Source organism: Callospermophilus lateralis, chromosome 4 (genome assembly GCF_048772815.1).
Source record: "Callospermophilus lateralis isolate mCalLat2 chromosome 4, mCalLat2.hap1, whole genome shotgun sequence".
In the NCBI taxonomy this organism is placed as follows: Eukaryota; Metazoa; Chordata; class Mammalia; order Rodentia; family Sciuridae; genus Callospermophilus; species Callospermophilus lateralis.
Window position 1 is genome coordinate 161,191,921 of NC_135308.1, and position 21,492 is coordinate 161,213,412.

At 57.1% G+C, this 21,492-nt stretch overlaps 1 protein-coding gene across 1 annotated transcript in view; it reads right to left on the reverse strand.

Annotated features, from left to right (window-relative positions):
• Positions 1 to 12,459: 12,459 nt before the first annotated feature.
• The window catches only part of Nfam1 (NFAT activating protein with ITAM motif 1), a 31,177-nt gene continuing 22,144 nt past the window's right edge, over positions 12,460 to 21,492 (reverse strand). Inside the window, exons 5-6 of the mRNA XM_076853356.2 lie at positions 15,789 to 15,875; positions 12,460 to 14,347 (exon numbers count right to left, since the gene is read on the reverse strand). Coding sequence (XP_076709471.2) covers positions 14,288 to 14,347; positions 15,789 to 15,875 — 147 coding nt within the window. The 3' untranslated portion in view covers positions 12,460 to 14,287. The remainder of the gene's footprint in view (positions 14,348 to 15,788; positions 15,876 to 21,492) is intronic.

Below are 21,492 nucleotides of genomic sequence, written 5' to 3' on the forward strand. Positions count from 1 at the left end.
GCCCTGTACTGTGGCCATCTGGAGGGCTCCCATAGCACCACCTTCTCCCAGAGCAGTGATAGAAGGAAACAGCCTCCAGGAGCTGGGACAGAAGGACCGGGGTAGGCCAGCCTGAGCCCAAAGGCAGCACAGGAGCCACCTCTAGGCCTTGTCCCACCAGGCCACTCTCCCCACAGCAGTCAGACCAGGACTGCTGATCTCTTTCACGTGTTTCTGTGAACCTCAAATGGGGTGTGGAGCCCAGGCCTGGGGCCAGAGAAAGGGAAAGAAAAGTTTCTGCCATCTGGACACCTGGCCCGGCTGAGCAGCTCCTGTTTTTCTGGGGAAAACCTATTCACCCTTAACGCCCTTTGCCTCCCATACACCCAGAAGAGAATTGGCTCCTGACCTCGTGGCACTTATAACTGATGGCAGATGAACATTACCAAGTAAGGACACAATCGCGTCCACAGAGGGCGTGGTCCCCAGGCTATAGGGGCCCATTAGAGTGGAAGTGTCAAGCCAGAGAGGACAGGAAGGCTTCTTGGAGCAGGTGACACTGGCCCTAGGTCCACAGAATGAGGAGCATTAACACCTCTATTCCTGTCTTCCCTTCTCGGACGGACATCCACCCAAGGCTGCCCTCCTCCCCTGGTCTTGTTCCCTTCTTCACCTTGTGTTGTCCATCATCTATGTCCCTGCCCTGGGCTGAAGTCCTGTGAGGCAAGAGACATGGTCCATCTTATTCACTGCTGTGTTGCCAGTGCCTTGCACATAGTAGGTGTTTCTAATTTTTTTTTTTTTTTTTTACTGGGGATTGAACTCAGGGACAATTTACCACTGAGCTACAGCCCCAGCCCTTGTTATTTTTTATTTTGAGACAGAATCTTGCTAAATTGCCAGATTGACCTATAACTTGGCATCCCCAGTAGCTGGGTCCACAGGAGTGAGCCACCATACCTGTTTCACAGTACATATTTGTCCATCAAAAGAATAAACACATACAAAAGCCTTGTGGTAAAAGGAGTCACAGAGGAGAAGGAATGGGGGCAAAGGGCACAGAGGGGGAGGGGAGATGAGACTGGTCCCCTCCAGGAGAGGGACATGTTGTTGTAGGTGTCTCCTAGACATGCAGGTACCTGCCAAGGAGCTCCTTTCTGCCCTCCCCTGCAGCAAAAACGGGGTACAGTGTTTTCTTCCCCTATGGGAGAGTGTCACATAATATCCTCCCTGCCCTATCTTCTGGGGCAGAGTACCCTGGGGACAAAGCAGGTGGGCACCAGCATCCCCTCCCCAGCACTCTCTTGGCTACCTTTCCTCCTCCATTCATTCCTTGGATGTGTGGTCACCTAGCCACAGTGGCAGTAAGAAGCAGATCCAGAGGTCCCAAACCAGGGCCTCCACGCCCCCCACCCTAGGTCCACCTGCACACACTCATCTCACTCATGCCTGGCCCCCTTTCTCCTGACTGAGGCTGGGTGAAAGGAGAAAAGGAGACAGACGGGTGATGGTAGTCCCCTCTGATTTCCAGCGTGTGATGGGGACACCAAGTTGGCCCATCTGCCTCTGATTTCCCACACGTGCGACGCAGACACCTCAGGCGCCCAGCCAATCCTGTGAGATGGAGCAGGAGTTGAGTGAACCGGTTCAAAGGACTCTAAGTGAATCCCCTCTGGTCCTGCTCTGGGACTCTTCACAGCCAACTCCTCCCACTCCGCGCGCGGCACGTGAATTCCAGCGGTGGAATCTGGGGCTTGGGGATTCACCCAAGGCGCCCCCACCCGGGGAGGGCGGCTGAGAGGCGACAGGTGAGCTCCGTCGGGCCCCCGGCGGCCGGGAGCCGGCCCTGCTGGGCAGCTCCGAGCGCGTCCAGCCCTGCCTGCGGCTCGACGCACTCCAGCAAACTTTCTGCGCCTGGGACCCGCGGGCGTCTACACCTGCTTGCCGTTCTGCGACGCCTCAACACAGGCGCGCGACTGCACTGCCTCATCTGCCCCCAGGGTCGCTGCAGCGTGCCTCGGCCGTACATAGGTCCGCGACTGCCCAGACTCACCAGCCGCGAGTTAGCGGGACGGCCAGGCTCAGCCTTGGGGAACAGTCTTAACCACGTCCAGATTTTGGAGGCGCCTCAGCTGCACCGCCTCGGATCGTCTACACCGCCTTGACAACCATCAGGTCGCTGAAGACGCTTCAGCTTACGGACCGCGTCTACACCGCCTCGGCCATCCCCGGGTCACCGGAGATGCCTCAGCTCAGGGGCCGCGTCTACACCGCTCAGCGCTCACGAGACCCTTCAGGGGACTGAGACGCCGCGACTGCTGCTCATTGGGGGATGATGCCCCCGATTTTCTCCGGGTGCCCCACATCCCGGGCTAAGCCAGCGGGGGCTGCTTACCTTTGCCCTCGCCCTCACGCTCCTGTTCTGGCTGAGCCGTCTCTTTCACACATTTTGCAATATTGTCAGTGGCCAAAAGGAATGTTATAAATCCTCCTGCGTGCACGTGGCTGCCCTCCCCAACCCGCTTCAATGCCTTTTTCGTCCTTTAGGACAATACTCGGCCCCAGCTGCCGGCCGCTGGCCACGGGGCTCCAAACAGGCGCGGCTGGCCACGGCGGGGCGGGGCCTGGGGCGGGGCTGGGGCGGAGAGAGGGCGGGGCCTGGGCGGGGCGGGGCACACCGGCCCTGGCCGCCCTCCCCCGGGAAACCACAGCCTGAGACTAAGGCTCCTGTTCCAGCTCATGATTGGTCGACCGGCCGGCAATGCTGGCGTCTGATTGGCTGAAAGGAAGAAGGGCTTAGGCGGCGGTGGTGGTGGTTTGCAGATTTCATTCTCCAAGGCCTTTTCTTTCCTGCAGCCCGCTTTGCTCTTTGGGGCCCTCCTGAATTCTGCAGCGTTTTCCTCTCTGCTTCCATGCTCCCCGTCATAACGCTTACTACCACCCCCCATGTACCTGCGTTCTTGTCCTTCTCTGGCACGTAGCACTTTTAAGTACTGGGTTTGTACTGCTCACTACTATCTATATCCCCAGGGTCCCGCACATAGTAAGTGCTCAAAACGTTCATTGATTAAATTAATAAATTAATGGAAAATGTGTATATTTAGAGATTCCCCCCCCCCCCCCAGTACTGGGGGTTGAACCCAGGAGGGCTCCACCACTGAGCCACATCCCTGGTCATTTTATTTTTTATTTTGAGGCAGGGTCTTGCTAAGTGATTCAGGCTGCCCTCAGACTTGTGCTTCCTGCCTCAGCCTCCAGAGTTGCTGAGATTACACGTGTGTGCCACCGTACCCCACAGAGCTATCTTTAATGCTACCAACATCCCTTGGGGGAAGGAAAGTGCAGGAAAAATGCAGTCACCTGCCAGAGGGTGGCTGAGCTGATACCAGGACGTACTTACAAAACTGGACCCCAGTTCTCTACACAAAGATGTCCTGTGAGGTATCGGAGCCTGTTTCTCCTGTACTAAAAGAGTGTTGGATGAGGGCAGAGATGGGTATTTCAGTAAAGGTGCTGCATGTACCCAGCACAGTGCTGGGCAGTATCAATTAGCCCATGTTAAAATCCTAGTTTCCCTTCATGGAAACCCACTCCCCACCCCAAATCATGGGGAAGTTAGAAGTACCCTGCTCAACCCAGGCTGCATTGCCCATCTCTGGCAGTGGGCTTGTGGGGACAGTCGTGAACAAACTAACTTGAGCAGAAATACGGTTCTTTCATGGCGGTGTTCTTGGGATCCCCTCAGTGGGTCCCTTTGATGGGGGGCGGTATCTGAGATGGAACAGAGGGAGAGGGCTTCCTCTGATGAAGGAGCATGTAGGATCTGCTCCTGGAGAGGGCTGGAGAGGGGTAATTGACCAGAAAAATGCTTATGGAGATCCTGTCTCCTGCGTAGTGGGTCGCCAGAGGCAGGCACGCAGAGGAGCCGGCTTGGTAGCAGATGAATGAGTTCTTCCTCTGTCTGTGACTTTACATGGCCTTCTTACAAGGACACCAGTGGTTGGATTTAGGACCCACCCTAATCCAGTGCGACCTGATTTTAAGTTAATTGTATCTGCAAAGACCCTATTTCCAAATCATGTTCCATTCACAGATACCCATGGTCAGGTCTTGGGAAGCTATTTTTTCAACCCACAATGAGGCTCAACAAGACAAGAGCATTTGACCCTGAGAACAGGAGCAGAGCCCCTGAGGCAGCTCAGGTAGATTCCCTTCCTGGCTGGCCACTGCTCTCTTGGGCTTCCTTACCTCCAGCTCATCGCGATCCCAGCACCTAGCAGCTCCCTAACCAGAGCAAGGAGGAAGGCAGCCTTGAATATCAGGCCTTCTCAGGCCTGCCCTTTCGACTGGCCCAACCCAGCACGATGCGCTGAGTAGGGCCCTGCCTGCCTGTCCCTCCCCACTGCCTGTCTGGTCCCCACCCCCACCACATCCGAGATGGACAAGGACAATAAAAGCTATTTCACAAGCAGCTGGTGATTAATCACCAAGTTAATTAAATAGGCAGTAATTGCACTTCAATTCCAGGGGAAGGAATAATGTCTTGGGCAGGGGTGGGTGGTCAGCCTAGGTCCCCTGACAAGGTGGGGCCGGAAGACAGAAAGGGTTTGAAAAGGCAGGAAGAAGAAGCCAAGCAGCAATTTTAAAGAGTGGGTGCTACCGCCAGAACTGAAATGGTTATTTGTCAGATGGTGAGGCTACGGGGTTAGGCTCATCGCTGCGCTTTTGCATGTCTGAAATATTTCATTAACAACCACCACCACCACACACACACACACACACACACACACACACACACACACAAAAGTCAGGGGGTGGGTTAAGTATTTCTCAACTCTAGTTTTGGATTTATAAATGGGCTCAAAGACCAGTGTGCCTCACTTTACACAATAGAGAGGGCCTTAAAATAATGTGTAAATCGAATCCCGTTTGCCCACCCAGTACATCTTAAGGCCGCTGATGCTCTGTCTTCATTTCTGATTGATTTTCCCTGGCAGAGGCGCCAAATTCTTTGCTTTAAGTGTCAGGCTCTCTCTGTCAAGTAGTTAATGACCTATAAAGCACTTAAAATGTACTGGAGGAGATGCTATTGGGAGGCACCCCGCTGCGTATCCTCTCCTATTGTCAGTAATCACCCCTCATTTATTTGCTCTTATTGGTTTAGGATTTGCTATCAGGTTTCCCTAAAGCTGAGCCCACCAGGAAGGGTCCAGTTCTCTGGAGGCCCAGATGGGTGCTGGGGTGGCTATCCAGGAGCAGTGGCGGCAGGTGTGGCCTCTTTTCTCAAGAGCCCTTCCGTTTGGGTGCCGTGGTCAACTCTTGGCCACATGTTCCCTGGCTCTGCCTTTCTCCAGCTGGGTGACCTTGGGCATTCACTGCCCCCCTCCCAGCCTCGATTTCCTTATCCACAATGCCCCCGAGCTGGTGCCTGTCCTTGGGCAACACCCAAGGATAACACCAGCCTGCAGAGGTCAGTGCCGGGAGCTGGAGAAGAGGCCCAAGGTCAGTGTGATCACAGAGGCCATGGCAGACACATGGTCAACTCCAAGGCCAGAGTTGGGAGGAAGCATACCCAAGGGGTAAGCCTCTGGCCAGAGGGTGAGGAGAGTTTCCCAAAGAGAGCTGACTAGGCTCCCCCAGAAGGCGAAGTGTGCTAGCTTTCTGTGGCTCCTGGAACCAATTACCACAAACGCGGTGGCTTAAAACAACACACATTTATTCTCTCACAGCTCTGGAGGCTGGGAATGCAAAATAGTTTCAACTGGCAAAAACCAAAGTGTCCGCCGGCTACGCTCCCTCGGAGGCTTTTGGAGAATCCCTTTCATTGCCCTTTCCAGCTTCCAGAGCTGCATCCCCTGGCTACTGCCCCTGCAGTGGGCATCTCCAAGCCTCACTCTGCTCCAGCGACACATGGCCTTCTGCCTGTAATTCCCCCCCGCCCGCATCCCTCTTATAATAATCCAGGATGATCTCCCCATCTCAAGAGTCTTAATCACACCGGCAAAGTCTTTGCCATGTAAGGTAATATTCACAAGTTCCAGAGACTAGGAATGTGGACATCATAGGGTTCTGAAACCATTGCTGGGGCTTAAACCTCAGCCACACCCTCCACCAGCTGGGGGACTTGAGCAAGTTGCTATATATTGCTGAGCCTCAGTTTTCCCATCTGTAAAATGGGACCAGTGCTCATCTCCAGATAAGTCAGTAGGCATTTAACTATCAGGCAGAGGGAGCTTCCTGTGCAAGCCTGGAGGTTGAGAAAGGACCTAGAAGGGCCCTTCTGTAGGAGGGAAGGAGGGAGGGCAAGAGAGGGGACAGGGCAGGGCAGGCTGGAGTGGAGCGGGGAGCTGGGCCAGTTCCCAGGAAGCATACATATGTGCACTCTGTCTTGGGGACAGTGGGCAGAGGACACAGAAAGAATGTAAACAGTGATGTTTTGTGTTGTTTTATTGAAGTCAAATTCATATAGTAAAACGCACCCTCTTAAAGCGTCTCACTCAGTGTCATCAGCCTGTTCATAAGGTGGGGCAACCATCACCACTATCAAATCCCAGAGCATTTTCATTATCCCATAAAGAAGCTTGTACTCCTCGGCTGTCCCCAAGAGTGGGACAATGGAGGATGGAGCATCCTGAAGGGTCCCCACAGTCTCAAACCCAGAAGACAGGGGCCCCCTGAGCACTGAGTTGTGGGGGGTAGTGAGGTGGACTCAGGCAAGACCTTCCTGATGCCATGACCCTCCTCAGCCCCCCAGCTTCCTCCCCTGGTCCCCTGAGGCAGGAATAACCCAAAGCCCTGGACTGAGGGGAGGCTCTGGGCTCACTGGGCAGGCAGCACCGCGGTCACTGTTTCTGTCTCTGGATCTGGTTCCTCCTTGGAACTCAGCTGTGTGCACTTGTCCCCACCGCTCAGAGAGGCCAGCCACTCTATCCCAGCATGTAGCACATCAGCGTCCTCAGCCACAGGAGGCAGTAGGCTGTGGGGCTGCTGCAGGCAGGTGCAGGGTGGGGTGGCCCGGGAGCCTGGAGCCTGACGGAGCAGCCCTGAGACTCCCCCACCGATCCAGACACGCTGGGTGGCTGTGACCCAGCGGGATAAAGAGGGTCCCGGAGGGGCTTCTCTAGGCTTCCCCCGCCCTCTGTCCTGGCTGGGCTCATTCCTGCTGGATTCTGGAGGGTCTCGGGCCCTCCGTGGCCAGGGGGTCTGGGCCTGCCTAGAGGCAGCTGAGACAGGAGGGAGGCCATCTGGCGAGGCGAGAGATCATGGTCAGGACATTGCTGAGCCCGCTGAGGCATCCCCTGGCAGTGACAGGGGCTTCTGGGATCAATTAGCAGAACCACCCAACAGGGCTCCCAGCCCTGATGCAGTCTGCAGGCACGCGTCACCAGAGCCTCTTGACAGCCTTGGCGGCCAGGAGTTGGGTGGGGGAGTGCTGCTGGCCTTTCCCCCTGCCTGGGCCTCGCCTCCCACGCCTTGGCCCAGAGCCTCTTCCTGCCTGGCAGACAAGAGGGTACTAGCCTTCCAGAACCTTCCTGAGCCTGATTTTTATTGCCTCTCTTCTCCCCGTGTTGAGGATATAACCGCATGTCTGGCTTGATTTTCACATATGTAAAATGGGTCACATACTAATTAAAGATCACTCCTTACAAATTGAAAAGAAAAAATCATTCTCCTTTTGCAGCAAGAACAGGCACTGAATTGCCAGCAAAGAAAAGGATCAATTTATTCTCTTTTGCTTGTTTGTTTTGTGTTCGAGATTGAACCCAGGGGCGCTTAACCAGAAAGCCATATCCCCAGCTCCCTTCCCCTTTTTGGGGGGGTACCAGGGATTGAACTCAGGGGCACTGGACCACTGAGCCACATTCCTAGCTATTTTGTGTTTTATTTAGAGACAGGGTCTCGCTGAGTTGCTTAGCGCCGCGCTTTTGCTGAGGCTGGCTTTGAACTCTTGATCCTCCTGCCTCAGCTTCCAGATGGACCTTTATTTTATTTATATGTGGTGCTGAGACTTGAACCCAGTGTCTCACGTGCTAGACAAGTGCTCTACCACTGAGCCCCAGCCCCAACCCCTTGTTTATTTTTTAAACAAACAAAAGGCTCAGAGTCAGAGCTCTGACTCTTGCGTCAGGCACAAAAGGGGAAAAATAACGTTCTCCGTGGTGGTGACACTTGGGCCTTCTGGGGAGCGGGATGTGTGTGGACTGACTTGTTGTGATGTGGTGAGAGGACCAACAAGACTTGGTGAGGGAGAGGGGCCCCCGGAGGCCTCATGGAGGGGGTGGGATTTGAACATCAATCCTCGGGCAAAGAACGGGTGAAGGTCCTCGGGACCAAGAGAATGGGAGGAGCACAGGCTCAGAGGTGGGGAGTCGGCACAGTGGGAACGGGAGCCACGGATGCGGCTTGGGTCCCGAATGAGCCCACTGACCCTGGTGGAAACGGAGCGGCCTCTTTCCAGCCCCAGCACAGGGCCTGGCGTAAAGTCAAGCTGAACCATGTTGCTGAAAGAATGAAGGGTGACAGGGGCCCTGAGGGCAGGGCTAGGGTCAGCCTGGATCCTGCGGACAGTGGAAGGCTCTGTGAGGTTGCAGCGGGTGTGAGGTGGGCCCCACGTGCCTTGGCTGTCCAGGACCCCCAGAACCATTTGCGGAGAAGCCTGTTCCTTCCCTGTGGAATGATCTTGGGCCCTTCCTTGGTGATAATGCAATGACCATGACCACAGGTTCCTACAGGGTTTTGACAGGGTCAGGGCGTGGTCATTGCTCCACCGCAGAAAGGTCTACTTGGTGCAGAGCCAGGGAAGTGCTGAGGGCGGAGCGGGTGGAGGGAGGCTCTGATGGTTGAGCTTGGCAGTGGGAAGATCGGGGATAAGGGAGAAAAGTCACCCCTGGATCGGGACCAGTGTGTGAGTGTGTGTGTGTGTGTGTGTGTGTGTGCACACGCGCCCCTGCATGGGTGCATGTGGGCAGCACTGTGTCCTGAGCCAAGAACAGGAGCTCAGCTAGGGTCTGACCTACAGGCCTAGAGTGTCCAGTGGGGGATGGGGATGGGGCAGGTAAGGGGAGACAGAGAAAAATCCAGCAGCCCCTGGCCCCTCAAGGCCCACGAAGTAGTAAAATAAAATCAGACATAGCCACTTGCAAAGTAAGTTTTCAGGTAATGAGAGGGTTGTAAAGCGAACAATGCCAATTACAGCCGCCTTAGCCTGGATTATAAAGCTTCTAAGGGGTGACTCACACTCCAGGCCTGCTGTGCGGGAATTTCCAGAGAGACCTGGGATCCCAATGGCCAGCTGCCAGGACCAGGCCTCACAGCAGGTGTGGGCTGCCAGGCAGGTGCGGCTCAAGGACCCCCTGGGCTGCCTCCACTGGACACACCGGGAAGCAGAGAGTCCCTATTTTACCACCAACACACGTACAATTTGGGAAACCTAATATGAGCCCTGCAAGGATGACAGTCTAACTGAAGGAAACATGTCCTTCCACGGCTCTTTCGGCAACCCCCCACCCCGCAATCCATCACCCCTCACCTGACCCGTGGGGGCGGGAGAACCACACAGGTTTGGAGCCAGCCCAGGTTTGCCCTTCCCGGGCTGTGTGACCCTGAGCCAGTCAGCTTCCCTGAGCTGAAGTTCCTGCTTTGGTAAATTGGGGCTATGGGTTCCCTACTTCCTAGCACTGTTTTCAGGATTAAATCAAATATCATGGCCTGGTCTCTGTGCCTGACTATTGGGCACCGTCATTGGGACTTTAAATGCCCACATCCTGAACCCCAGGAGCCCCTTGCCATTTCCAGTCGACAATGTTTTGTAGCCTGGCACAATGACAGGTGCCTGTAATTCCAGACATTCAGGAAGCTAGGGCAGGAGAATCACAAGTTGGAGGCCAGCTTGTCTCAAATTTAAAAAGTGAAAAGGGCTGGGGATGCAGCTTAGTAGCAGAGCGCTCCTCCGTTAAATCCAAGTACTGAAAAAAAAAAAAAAAAGTTTTGTAGATGTGTCCAAGGAGGCGCACACAAGAATGTTCCCCGCAGAACCTTACTCGAGGTTGAAAAATCGTCAACAACTGAAGAGGCCATTGGTAGGGGCCTGATTAAATCAGGATCCATCCGTCCTGTGAGTCCTCGGCTGTAATTAGAGTCTGGCAGCTCCTACATGCTGGCTCCGGCACATCCCCACCACGTGGGGCCGCGTGAACAAAGCCAGAGCTGACAACTCCTACAGAACAGCTCCACCTCAGCTCTCAGAACCCCCGCAGACGCCCCGTATGTCCCCATAGGTGTGCATAAAGGTGATAAGAACCGTGAAGAACGCTGGCATTATCATGGTGCTGTGACCTTAGAATGGCAGTGACTTGGGAGGCTGAGGCTTGAGGATCATGAGTCTGAGGCAACTTAGCAAGACCCTCCCTGTCTCAAAGTAGAATTAAAAAGGGGGCTAGGGATGTGGCTCAGGGGTAGTGCCCTCACCTGGCATGTGGTACAGCCCAGGTTTGACCTCATGTGCCACAGACCTAAATAAAAACAGCAAAGAGGAAGACACTCCCATGTGACCTCGGGGTTACCTCTGGGAGGGGCCTAGAGTGGAGGCTGGGGTGGAGGCTGGGGTGGAGGCTGGGGTGTGGCAGGCACAGCAGAAGGAAGACGGTCTTGCTGTAGCTCTACTACAGCATGTGTCTGTGTCCTCTGCTTAGACACTCGCTCAAAATGGGCCAATGCCGAGTGCAGAGAGCACGACCTGACCCGCACACTGTCAAGACTCCGCCAAGACCCAGAGGCCAAAATCACGACCACAGTTCAAGGGAGGAGTGAGAAAGGAAGGTGTCTCAGAGCTTCACGTTGATGTCCCCAACACTGAAGTCTGGCTTCAGAGCTGGCAATGCCCCTCGGGGCAAATGACATCCCCTAGCATTGGGCAGCCGGCTCCTGGAGGAGCCGTCTGCCAGGAGAACTATTGAACTACATGAAAATCCATCCCTGAAATCCCAGAGGCATCCTCAGAGTGCAGCGGGGCCTTTAAATTAGATGGGGAAAAGGCAGGTTTGTCGGTAACTTGATTTCAGGTTAGTGAGGGCTGGAGGCCGGAGCGGTGGCAGCGCCCGGCTGAGGCCACCTGCGGAAGTCCTGCGGTCCTGGCTGTGAAGGGAACCCAGCCTCACTGAGGATCAGGATTGGAGCCGCAGGCACATGTTCCCATGGAAACTCAGCTGCACAGAAGCCTCTGGAATTTTTTTTTTTTCTTTTTTTGCTGAGGAGGGGCTACCACTCCTGCACCCACTTCAGGATCCTGGGCTCGGTTTCCAGGAAGGATTTTCTCACGTTCGCGTGTGTTGGGAGGAGCAGGCGCTAGGGCGGGTGGGTGGCTGAAACCCTCTGGAGCCCCAGACAAGGGCCATGATTTCTAGCCATTTATCACCCTGGAAGAGGCCAAGGGTAAGGAGCCTGCCCGGTCAGAAGTCCTTGAAAAGACTCAGATGCCCTGAGGCTCTGAAGAGCAGGTGGCCTTGGAGGGTGGGCAGGCTGGGCCAGGAGAGAGAGTGGGCTGTCCCTCAGGGGCAGGGCAGGGGCAGGCAGAGGCCGCATCACTAAGACCCTGAGCCATAGGGTGGCCCTTTGGCCTGGGCCTCCTTCCCTCCTAAGCCTGTCCACGCTCAGGATGGTCACAACCACCCTTCCTTGGTGGAGCTCCAAGGACCCCTCCCCCCTGTCCTACTCTATCATCTTCTCCTCTTCCGGGGACCCCCTGGCCCCAGAACCCCTCTCCTCCCTCTCTGCTCGCCTTGCCCACGCTCCGGCCCTGGACAGCTCCAGCCTGTCGCCTGAGCAGGCTGCTTCTCCACAGCTGTGACGTCCCGCCCAGGGAAGCCTGCCCCCCACTCAGCACACTCCCTGGGCTCTGCCCAGCAGCCTGCTTCTCTGAAGGATGAATCCCGGAGGGAACTGCACCCGCTGGGCCCTGCGAGAGCCAGGGAGTCCTCCACCGTCCTCTCAGACACACCGAGTGGCCTGAGGGTCACTCGAATCCGAGGCTCGGGAGGGCCAGGACTTGCTGAGTCACACTGTGGCTGGAGGTGGAGCTGGGAGCCAGGAGGCCCAGGGCCACCCTGCCCTAGAGGGGCAGCTGCTCTCTCTCCCGAGTCACAGCTGCTCCCTGGCTGCCTCCTGCTCCCCTCGACCCTGCCCCAGCTCACCTGAGGCTCTCAGTTCTGGCGGCCTGGGGCCAGGTGCCCAGCCTTCTGTGCTGCCCACTGGGAGTCCCAGGACATTCTCCCCCAGCCTCCCTCCCGTCAAAGGCCCTCCCAGTCCCCCCTTCACCCCGCACCTCCCAGTGCCCCCTTCACCCTCTTCCTCCTCTCTCCCCGCTCTGCTCACTCACTGGAGCCCACGGCACTGCTGGCCTCCCGGCTCTGCACCCATCTGGCAAAGTCTGTGTCCAGAGCTCAGTACTCAAGGGTGTCTCAGGCCACAGACAGGAGCCGGGATTTTATTCCACATGAAATGGGAACCAGGGGTGGTTTTGAGCAGGGCAGGGATCCTTGAGCTGCTTGGTAGAAGAGACCGTGGGCAGGGCCCCTGCAGGGGGCTGGGATGGGGGTGCCTGGGCCAGGGCACACTGAAGTCCCTGCCAGGGTCCCCTCACTCCCCTGGAGAAGGCTGGAAAAACCCAAGTCCCAGTTAGGAGGTCCGGGGGTCAAGGACAGAGAGGCCCAGGAGGCGGGGAGGCAGGCCTGGCCAAGAGGCTCCTCCGGTCCTGGGGGCTGCGGTTTTCACTCCCCTGACCCCCACCGCAGGCTGCTGGAGGCTGAGCCTGAAGCTGGCTCTGAGCGAGGCTGCTGCCTCCCTCCACAGGCTTGGACCTCACCAAACGCAGCCTCCGCAGCCCAGCCTGGTGATCCTGCTCCGGGCGGCCTAGAACCAAGTCAGGAGGCCAACGGCCATCGTATGGGCCCAGGGAGGCCCCGTGCCACCTAGCAGAGCGCCTGGGGACACCTGGAGGTCATCAGGGCCACCGTCAGCCTTCCTTTCCCCACAGAGGACCTGACCTGCCGAGCAGGAGGTGCTGACCGAGTGCTGGTGGCCCAGGGCTGCTTGGGTTCCCCCCCTATGTGGGGATATTCTAGTGGCCTTGAGGCACCCTAGAGACTTCTGGAGCAGCCTGGGAGGTGAGGAAAGACTGAGCCTGGGGAGGACCCAGGGGGAGGGGACAGACGGCAGCCTGTGTGACCTGAGCCCGCCCGCCTGGGGAACAGTGGTTCAGCTATCCTGCAGGGCTGCCTCCAGGGTAAGACGAGGAGTCACTTGAGCACCCGGAGGAGCACACAGGCTCTGGGTCAGGCCCTGGGGAGCCACTGCTCTCCCAGCCTCCACCGCAACACAGAGACCGTCTGCCCATCCAGGGGTGGCCAGGCACCACGCCAGGCAGCTGGACTACCACGGGAAAGGGGAGGGCTGAGGCAGCCAGGGTGGGCATGGTGTCCCATCTGGCTCAACACAGGGGGCAGGAATGGGGCCGAGGACGGGAGTCAGAGGAGGCTGGATGGAGCTGCAGGTGGTGGGCTCAGGACCTGCTAGACAGAGGGACGTTGGGGGATAGGGTCTTGGGGTGGAAGGGAGGAGCCAGGCCACGGAGACAACCCGGGGAGCCTCATGGGGAGAGGGGAGAGCTCTGGCCACTCACCCAGCTCCTGCTCAGCCAGGCCTCTGCTGCACCCTAACACACCAGAACCCCCTTCTGAACAGTGTACACAGGACCCTTTCTGCTCCAGGCCCCAGTCTGACCACCGCTTGCACATCCTCAGCCTGCGTAGCTGTCCATTGAGCCCAGTCCTGAGCCCCATGCCTCCCATGCCAGCCTCCTCCTCTCGTTGGGCAGGTGGGGTGCTCGCCTCTCCCCCCGACAGCGCTTACACACAGCCCTGATGGGGAACTTCGCTGTGTTCTCTCGGAGGGCTCATGGGCTGCACAGCAAGATGCCGGCTGGCACCAGGAGAGCCACACGGCTCTGTGGGCAGGCACGGGCCGGTGGGGAGGCCTTCAGAAAGAGGCTGGGTCCAAGCGAGCCCCCAGGGACTGAGCAGCACTTCGCCAGCTGCAGCAGGGGAGGGAGATGGGACAGCCCAGGAAGGACCTGAAGATGGGAAGCACTTGTCTGGGTGCAGGATGGGGGCGGGCGGCCACGGCAGGAGGGCCTCGGATGTGAGGTTGAGGCCATGGCGCGGGCCTGGGGACAAGGTCAAGTTCTTGGGTTCAGGTCAAGGCCACACCCTGGGCTTCTGATCCAGGACCAGCCCCATGGCTGGTGGAACCTGTCCTAGAGATTTTCATAGACCAGGTTCAATTCACTGTCGTCCTCAAACCTACGCAGTCTCTCCTGGGAAAGAAAGAATGGGGAGGAATAGAAAGAGGGAGAAAGGAAGGGGTGGAGAGAGAGAGAGGAAGGGGTGGAGAGAGAGAGGCAGGGGTGGAGAGAGAGAGGAAGGGGTGGGAGAGAGGAAGAAGAGATAAGAAAAAAGAGAAAGGGGTAAAGAAGGAAGGAAAGAGAGAAGGAAGGAACATTAGGTAGGTAAAAGTGAACTTGCAGTAATTCTGTTTTCATGGAAGGCAAACAGATCACTTCCTGGGCAGAGCTGACAGAGACGGCTGCCCTCCGCCCCAAGGCCACCCCACCAGCCTCTCCTGCCACCACGCTGCTGCCCCTGCCCCTGCCTTCCAACTACATCAGCCCCCTGCCTGCCTTGGGGCTTCCCTGCACGCTCTGCCCATGCACCCCACTCCCTGACTCCCTCCCCCTCACTTTGCAGGGCTCAGGGTCTCAGGGAGCCCTCCCTGCCCCCAGCCCTGGCCTGGGCCCTTCTTGGAACCCACCCCTCACAATGGGACTTTATATGTCTCTGCGTGTCCGTGGGGTCAGTGACTTTGTTCTTACAGGCCAAGGCTCCCAGAGGACAGGGACATACCTCACTCCTCTGTCCAGCACCCAGGGCCTGGGACAAGAGTGGGCACGGCCTGTCATCATTAGGGGTCCCTGAGGCCCTGCTAATCAGGGCCTAATCTGGAGCTTGAGAATGAGATTCGCCATGCAGTCCCAACCTGGGCTGGGGGGGCACCCTGCACACCCTGTCAGCTCTTCCAATGGTGCCTGGGGACTCCCCTTGGGGGCTCCTATCCTGGCTTACACCCTTTGCACTTTATAACGTTCAAAGCTCCAGTGCAGGTGTTACTCTTTTGGGTTCTGGGATGTATGGTGTTGCAGGAAAACATCACTCATCCACTTTGCAGATGAGCAAACTGAGGTTAAGGAGAGAAAGTGTGATTGAGTAATTGGCCCGAGGCCCCATCATGGTCCCAGCAGAGCCCTGACCAGGCCACCCAACCTGGCACAAACTCAGCTCCAGCTCTAAATTATCGAAGCCCAGCCTGGGGGCATCTAGGTGCCCAGCACTGTCAACCAGATGGGCCGGTGTAGACACTGCGCTGTGCCCTCCAGGGGTAGCTCTAATGGCCACACTCATGGTGCCCACTCCTGGGCAGCCCTCTCAGCACAGCCGTCTCTCCTTGTGGTAATTCTGTGAGGTGGAGACTGTTTTAACTCTTCAGTTACAGACCAGGAGACAGCCCAGAGAAGGTAGTACCTTGGTCAGGGATGCACAGCTGCTAGGGGTGGCTCGGAAGTCGGAACCCCCTTTGCCTTGGGAGGGGGCTGGGAGACAACAGCTGGGGTGAGTTCTGCCATCTCCGCAGCCCCACTGTACAGATGAGAAAGTAGGGGCCGTGGAGAGCCGGGCCTGGCCTGCGCCCCAGCCTCTGCATACCTGGGAGGGGCGGTTCCTGGCCGAGGGTGGGCTGCTGGCCTCGCTCTCAATGTAGGCGTAGACCTCGGGCTCGGGGTGCTCCAGGGCCTGCGGGAGAAAGACGGGGAGCAGGTCAGAGGCAGGTGGGGGGGAGCCGCAGCCCCAGCAGCCATCCCCTCTGCCCGTCACTGTCCCGTCGTGTTGCAGGAGCCCAGGGGCAGGCAGTGCCATGCTGTGAGTGGCCACACTGCCCCACGCACTGACCCACCCAGGGTCACGTCCTCTCTGCTCCAACCACCTGCTCGCCCAGGGCCACGTCCTCTCTGCTCCAACCACCTGCTCAAGGACCTCAGCAGAGCGTGTGCTGGGCCCGGGTCCAGACGCCCAATCACCTGGCAAGACGAGGGTCCCTGTCTGCCCCACCAGCCTGCCTGTCCTTGCCCTTGAGGGCACGGCCACCAGCAGCTCCTGGGTGCCACTCACACCCACTGCTCCCTTGGGCACCCGCCGGCATCCGCCTCACTCCTGGTTCAAAGTCCTTACCCCTTCAAGGGTCCCAAGCCCACCCCACCCCACCAGCCTCTCCTGCCATCCACACCGTTAGGCCTCCCCCTGACCCACTGCCCATGGGGGGCTCACGGATAACCCAGGGTCCTCTGAGGCCACACTCCCCACCCGTCAACCTGGACCCTGGGGCGGGGAGTCTTTTGCCCAGCTCCGGCTCTCGCTGCACGCCCCCCCTCATTTTCCTTGTACTCCTCCGCTGCCCCTCCCAGCCACCTGGTTCCAGCCATTCCCACTCCCCATTCTGACCACAGCCCACGCAGCCCAAGGTGAATGGGGAGCAGCACTGGGGCCAGGGCTGGGAGCCTGGCCTCGAGGTCCCCTGAACCCAGCTCCATCAGAGACTGGCTCTCCCCAGGCTCCTGCCAGACTGGGAGCCCCTGAGGCAGGGACTGTGTCCGGTTTGTGTCTGATTCCTGAACCTAAGCTGCTCTGGGCACAATGAGAGCACCAAGTCAACTACGAAGGGGCCACCTCCCTCATTTGGGAGTATCCCAGGGTCACACTCTCTTGGCCCAACCTCCAGAGGCCTGAGCACAGACCTTAAGGTAGTAGAGAAAACCAGGCTTTGACGCCAGATGAGACCAAGTTCAACTCCTAGTTCTAATATTTGCCAGCCAAGGGCAAACCCTTAAAAAAAAAAAAATTTTTTTTCCTCAGTTTCTGCATCTATAAATGGGGGCTATCTTGAGGTCCAATGCAGGATTAAATGAGATATTATACACAAGGGGACCAACACAGAATTGGGCAAATAGTAGGTGCTTAATAAGTAGTGATTGAATGTCTTGAAGAAAGATATAATTGTCCTCCTCCCTCTGAAGCCCTAGCCTGGACTCACCCCAGACCTCAAGGGGCTGCAGAGCAGAGCCCCCCAACAGCCTGAGCAAGAGGCAGCAGCTTCCCTTCCCTGAGTGTACGTGTCATATGGATGCCGGCTGGTTGCCAAGGAGGCGGTTTCCCTGGCAACAGTCAAGCAGGGGTTGCTGAGGCAGGCTGGAGAGACAGGTGGTGCTCAGAGGCAGGAGGAGGGCGGGGAGGTGGGAGGGGAGGAGGGCGGGTGGCGCCGAGGAGCAGCGGGGCATGAAGACCCGCGTAATCAACCATTTGGCACTTGGGAGACCCTCGCACTTCAAGGGCATCTGACACAGGGATGCTGGGGTTCCCCAGAGGTCCTGTTTAGGGATCTCTGCACCAGAAAGAGCGTGGGCCTTGGGAGAGAGGTTTCTAACCTGCGTCCTTCCCGAGGAGGAACCCCACTTCCAAGGGAAGGAAACTTCCAAGGCCTTCTCTGACCCGTGCGGGGCCTCGCGCCCGTCCAGAGACCCAGGACGAGGTGTGCTGCTCAGTGGCCTGCACTCCCCACCCCGTCCCCCAGGCCTGGGCCTCTCAGGTCTGACAGGCCGGACAGCCCCTCTGGGCTGGGCATTTCTGGTCGCAGAGCAGGGAGAAGCAGCCTCCTTGCCACGCCTCAGCTGGGTGGCAGGTCTGGGTCACAGGTGGCTCCTTCTGCCCTGCCCAGTACATGTGGGCTGCCTAGCACAGGTGATCCCCAGAGGCCGGGGCTATCTGAGCCAGAGAAGAGCACTTGCCCTGCGACCCGGCAGGCCTTAGACCCACAGAGTGACCGTGCTGTGGGGCAAAGGTGGGGGCCGAGAGCAGCAGAGTTGGCCACCAGCAGCTGCGAGTGCAGCCGTGGCAAGGCCTGACCAGCTGGGTCATCGCACACAGGGTCTGACTGCAGCAGCAGCAGGCTGTGGAACGCAGGGTGCTGCCTTGTCAGCGGACACCCTGACACAGCCAGGTGCCCTCCCTCCACTGTGCCTGTTGGGAGGAGGCAGGGCTGGCCTCTCAGTGGGTTGCCCGTGGGCTGTGCCGGACAGTGGTCATTGGTCTAAGTCTCAGGTCCTATGGCCTTTTGCCTTCTGCTGCCCAGGTAACGGTGCTGACCTGCAGGTCACCAGCCAAGCAGAGGTGTGGCGTCAGTGCCAAGGCCATCGTCCTGGTGGGCTGAGGCAGGGCAGAGTCAGCTGCCTTGGGCCTGGTGCTGGGTCCCTGGGTGAGACCTGAGGGTGCTGCATAGAAAGGAGCTGACTCAAGGGAGAAAGAGCACCTGCTCTAGGTCGGGGGCTCAGCACGTCTGAAGTGAGCAGCCCCCTGCTCTGACGGCGTGGGGACAGCTTTTCCAAAGGTCCTTTGGAGGCAAAGAGGAGCAGGGGGGGCTGGAAGAGAGAGCAGGAAGGGGACACGGCCAGGCAGAGGCTGGGCGGAGCTGAGGGGAGGGTCCAGACGCTACCCAGGGAAGCAAGCTCCGCACCGATGCCCCACGTTGGCCACGATGTCCCTCTGTCCTGCACCCCCGGCCACCCTGAAAAGGAAGAGAGGATTCTGAGCACCTATGTGCGCGGGGCGCTGGCTGCTGTGGGGCGGGAAGGAGGCTCCAGTCAGAGACACTCACCGAAGCTAATGGTGGCCACCAAGGCTACCGCGAGGCCGGAGAAAGGCCAGAGTCTGGGTGGGGGTGAGGGAAGGGAGAGGTCAGGAGAGCACCCGGAAGGCCTTCAGCAGAAAGCCAGAGGGAGACGCCCTGGGGCAGCAGAAGAGCCAGCGTGGGGCGCTGCAGTGGGTGGGCAGCACGCGGGGACATGAGAGCTTGGAGGTCGTGAGCTCTGACTCTCGGTGACAGGGAGCTTGCAAAGGACCATGGTGACTTTGAGAATTACTTCAAGGACTCCATCTGCAGGGATCAGAACCCTCGTGCCTCGTCCTGGGCTCTGCGACGGCCTTGCTGAGGGTGACTTCTCGCGCACATCCACCTGCCCTCCCTCCTTCTTCCCTCACTGGGATGACACCTGCCCTGCAGTCTGTCGGCCCTCCCAGGAGTCCCCAGCTCCTTGCCGCCTCCCCTCTCAGGGACTTCTCTACAAGATCGCGGCTCCTCTAGTCCCCCTTGCCCCTCGGGGACCTCGCCAGCGAGGCTCTGAGCAGAGGGGTACGACCTGTCAGTGGTTTAACGGGATCGCTCTGGCTGCTGCCACCCCAGGCAGACTGGGGACAAGGATGAAACTAGGCCACTGATTAGAGACCCACAGCAGCTCTCCTGGCAAGGGCGGGGGAGGCCAGAGCAGAACCAGATCAGGATGCGGTTTGAAGCCAGGTTTGCCCATGGGTCAGATTTGGGCGGTGATCAAAAGAGAGAAGGAAAGGACAGCTTCAGAATGTCTAGCCTGAGCCACGGGGGGAACAGAGCCTCGTTTCCTACGACGGGAAGGGCTGGAGGGAGATGCGCTTGTTGGCTAAAGAATTGGAGCTTGGTGGGAGGCGGATGCCCATTGGACATCCAAGTGAGGAGGTCTGGCCTTCAGAGATGTCCCGGCTGGAGATACAAACTTGGAGGTAGGTGTTTAGCACCTTGAGGCCAAGTGAGGTCCCCCGGAGAGGGGAGTGGGGACAGAAGTCAGGGGTCCCAGCACTGGGCTCTAATGGTTACTCCATGTTTAGAGGTCAGGGTTCCACAGTTCCTGGAAGTGAAGACTGAGAAAGTGGGGCAGTGAGCCAGGGCAGGCTCGGGAGAGAGTAGAATGTTCCAGAATCAAGTGAAGACAGTATCAAGGAGGAGGGAGAACTCAGTGGTATCAGATGCTGTTGATTCTTCAAGGAAGAGGAGAACCAAGAACTGCCTGCTGGATTTCACAATGTGGAGTCATGGGTGTCCCGGAGGAGGGAGACTGTTTTCTGACTATGACAGAACTATCCAGAAATAAAAAACAGAATGATCACTGGGTGTGGTGGCACATGCCTACAATCCCAGCTGCTTGGGAGGCTGAGGCAGGAGGATCATGGGTTCAAAGCTAGCCTCAGCAACAGTGAGACACTAAGCAACTCAGTGAGGCCCTGACATTAAATAAAATACAAAATGGGGCTGGGGATGTGGCTCAGGGGTTGAGTGCCCCTGGGTTCAATCTCCAGGACCAAAAAAAAAAAAAAAAACAGAAAGATCTCCAGAAAAGAATAATTAAACCCTTGTAAATTAAGCAAAACAGTGTTAAATAACCAGAAGGGCAAGGAAGAATTCTCAATGGGAAGTTTAGATTGAAAGATCATAAAAGTATGACATATCCAAAATCGTATGGGGGCTGGGGATGGAGTTAAGTGACAGAGTGCTTGCTTCACGTGAGAAGGTCCTGGTTTGATCCTCAGTATCGCAAACAACAACAAAAATAGAATCTCCCCTGAATCTTTATGGGATGAAGTTAAAGCCATACTTAAGGTGAAGTTCATAGCCTGAGATGCACAAATTAGAAAAGAATGATCAAAAACTAAGTAGCTGGGCACAGTGGCACACACCTATAATCCCAGCAACTCAGGAGGCTGAGGCAGGAGGATCACAAATTCAAGGCCTAAGGCAGGAGGATCAAAAGTTCTGGGCTACTTCGTGAGACCCTGCCTCAAAATAAAAAAAAAAGGACAGGGGATGTAGTTCAGTGGTAGAGCACCCCTGGGTTCAGTGCCCAGTACTGCCTAAAAAGAAGAAGAAGAAGAAGAAGAAAGAGAATTTAAAAATCCTTCCCAGAGGTCTTAGGCAGTACAATAAAGTAGGGGAGAGAAAGGAGGTGGGAAGATTAGAAAGAAAAAAGTCAAATTTTGATGATTCATAGAGGACATGAATAGGCTCTGAGAAAATCCAAAGGAATCTACAGAGAAAGTATCAGAATTAATGAGTAAATTCAGCAAGATAACTCTATATAATGCCAATATGCAAATCAATCACATCTCTGCATACCAGCAGTAGCAACTGGAAGACAGAGGTCGTACCTGTGCCCTAAAGCCTCATCAAGAGGGCTCATGACACCAGCAGCGTAGTCTATGACAGAGCTGGGCGCATAGTAGGCACACAGCCAACGTCTCCTGAGACCATTCTGATTGTTGTTAATGTCACTTTTCTTTGCCCAGGTCCAGTCCCAGCCGGTGGACCCTTGTCTCAAGGGCTTAGCAAAGTCCTGTGGTCTCTTCTCACACCTCCCTCCTGGTCCTGTACCCCTCCTGGGACCCCCAGAGGGTACTGCACACAGGCAGCAAGATGCTTCAGTTGAAAGAGAGTCTCCTCCATTAACACAACCTTAGAGAAGGCTATTTATTCATGTGGAAAAATATTCATGAGAGA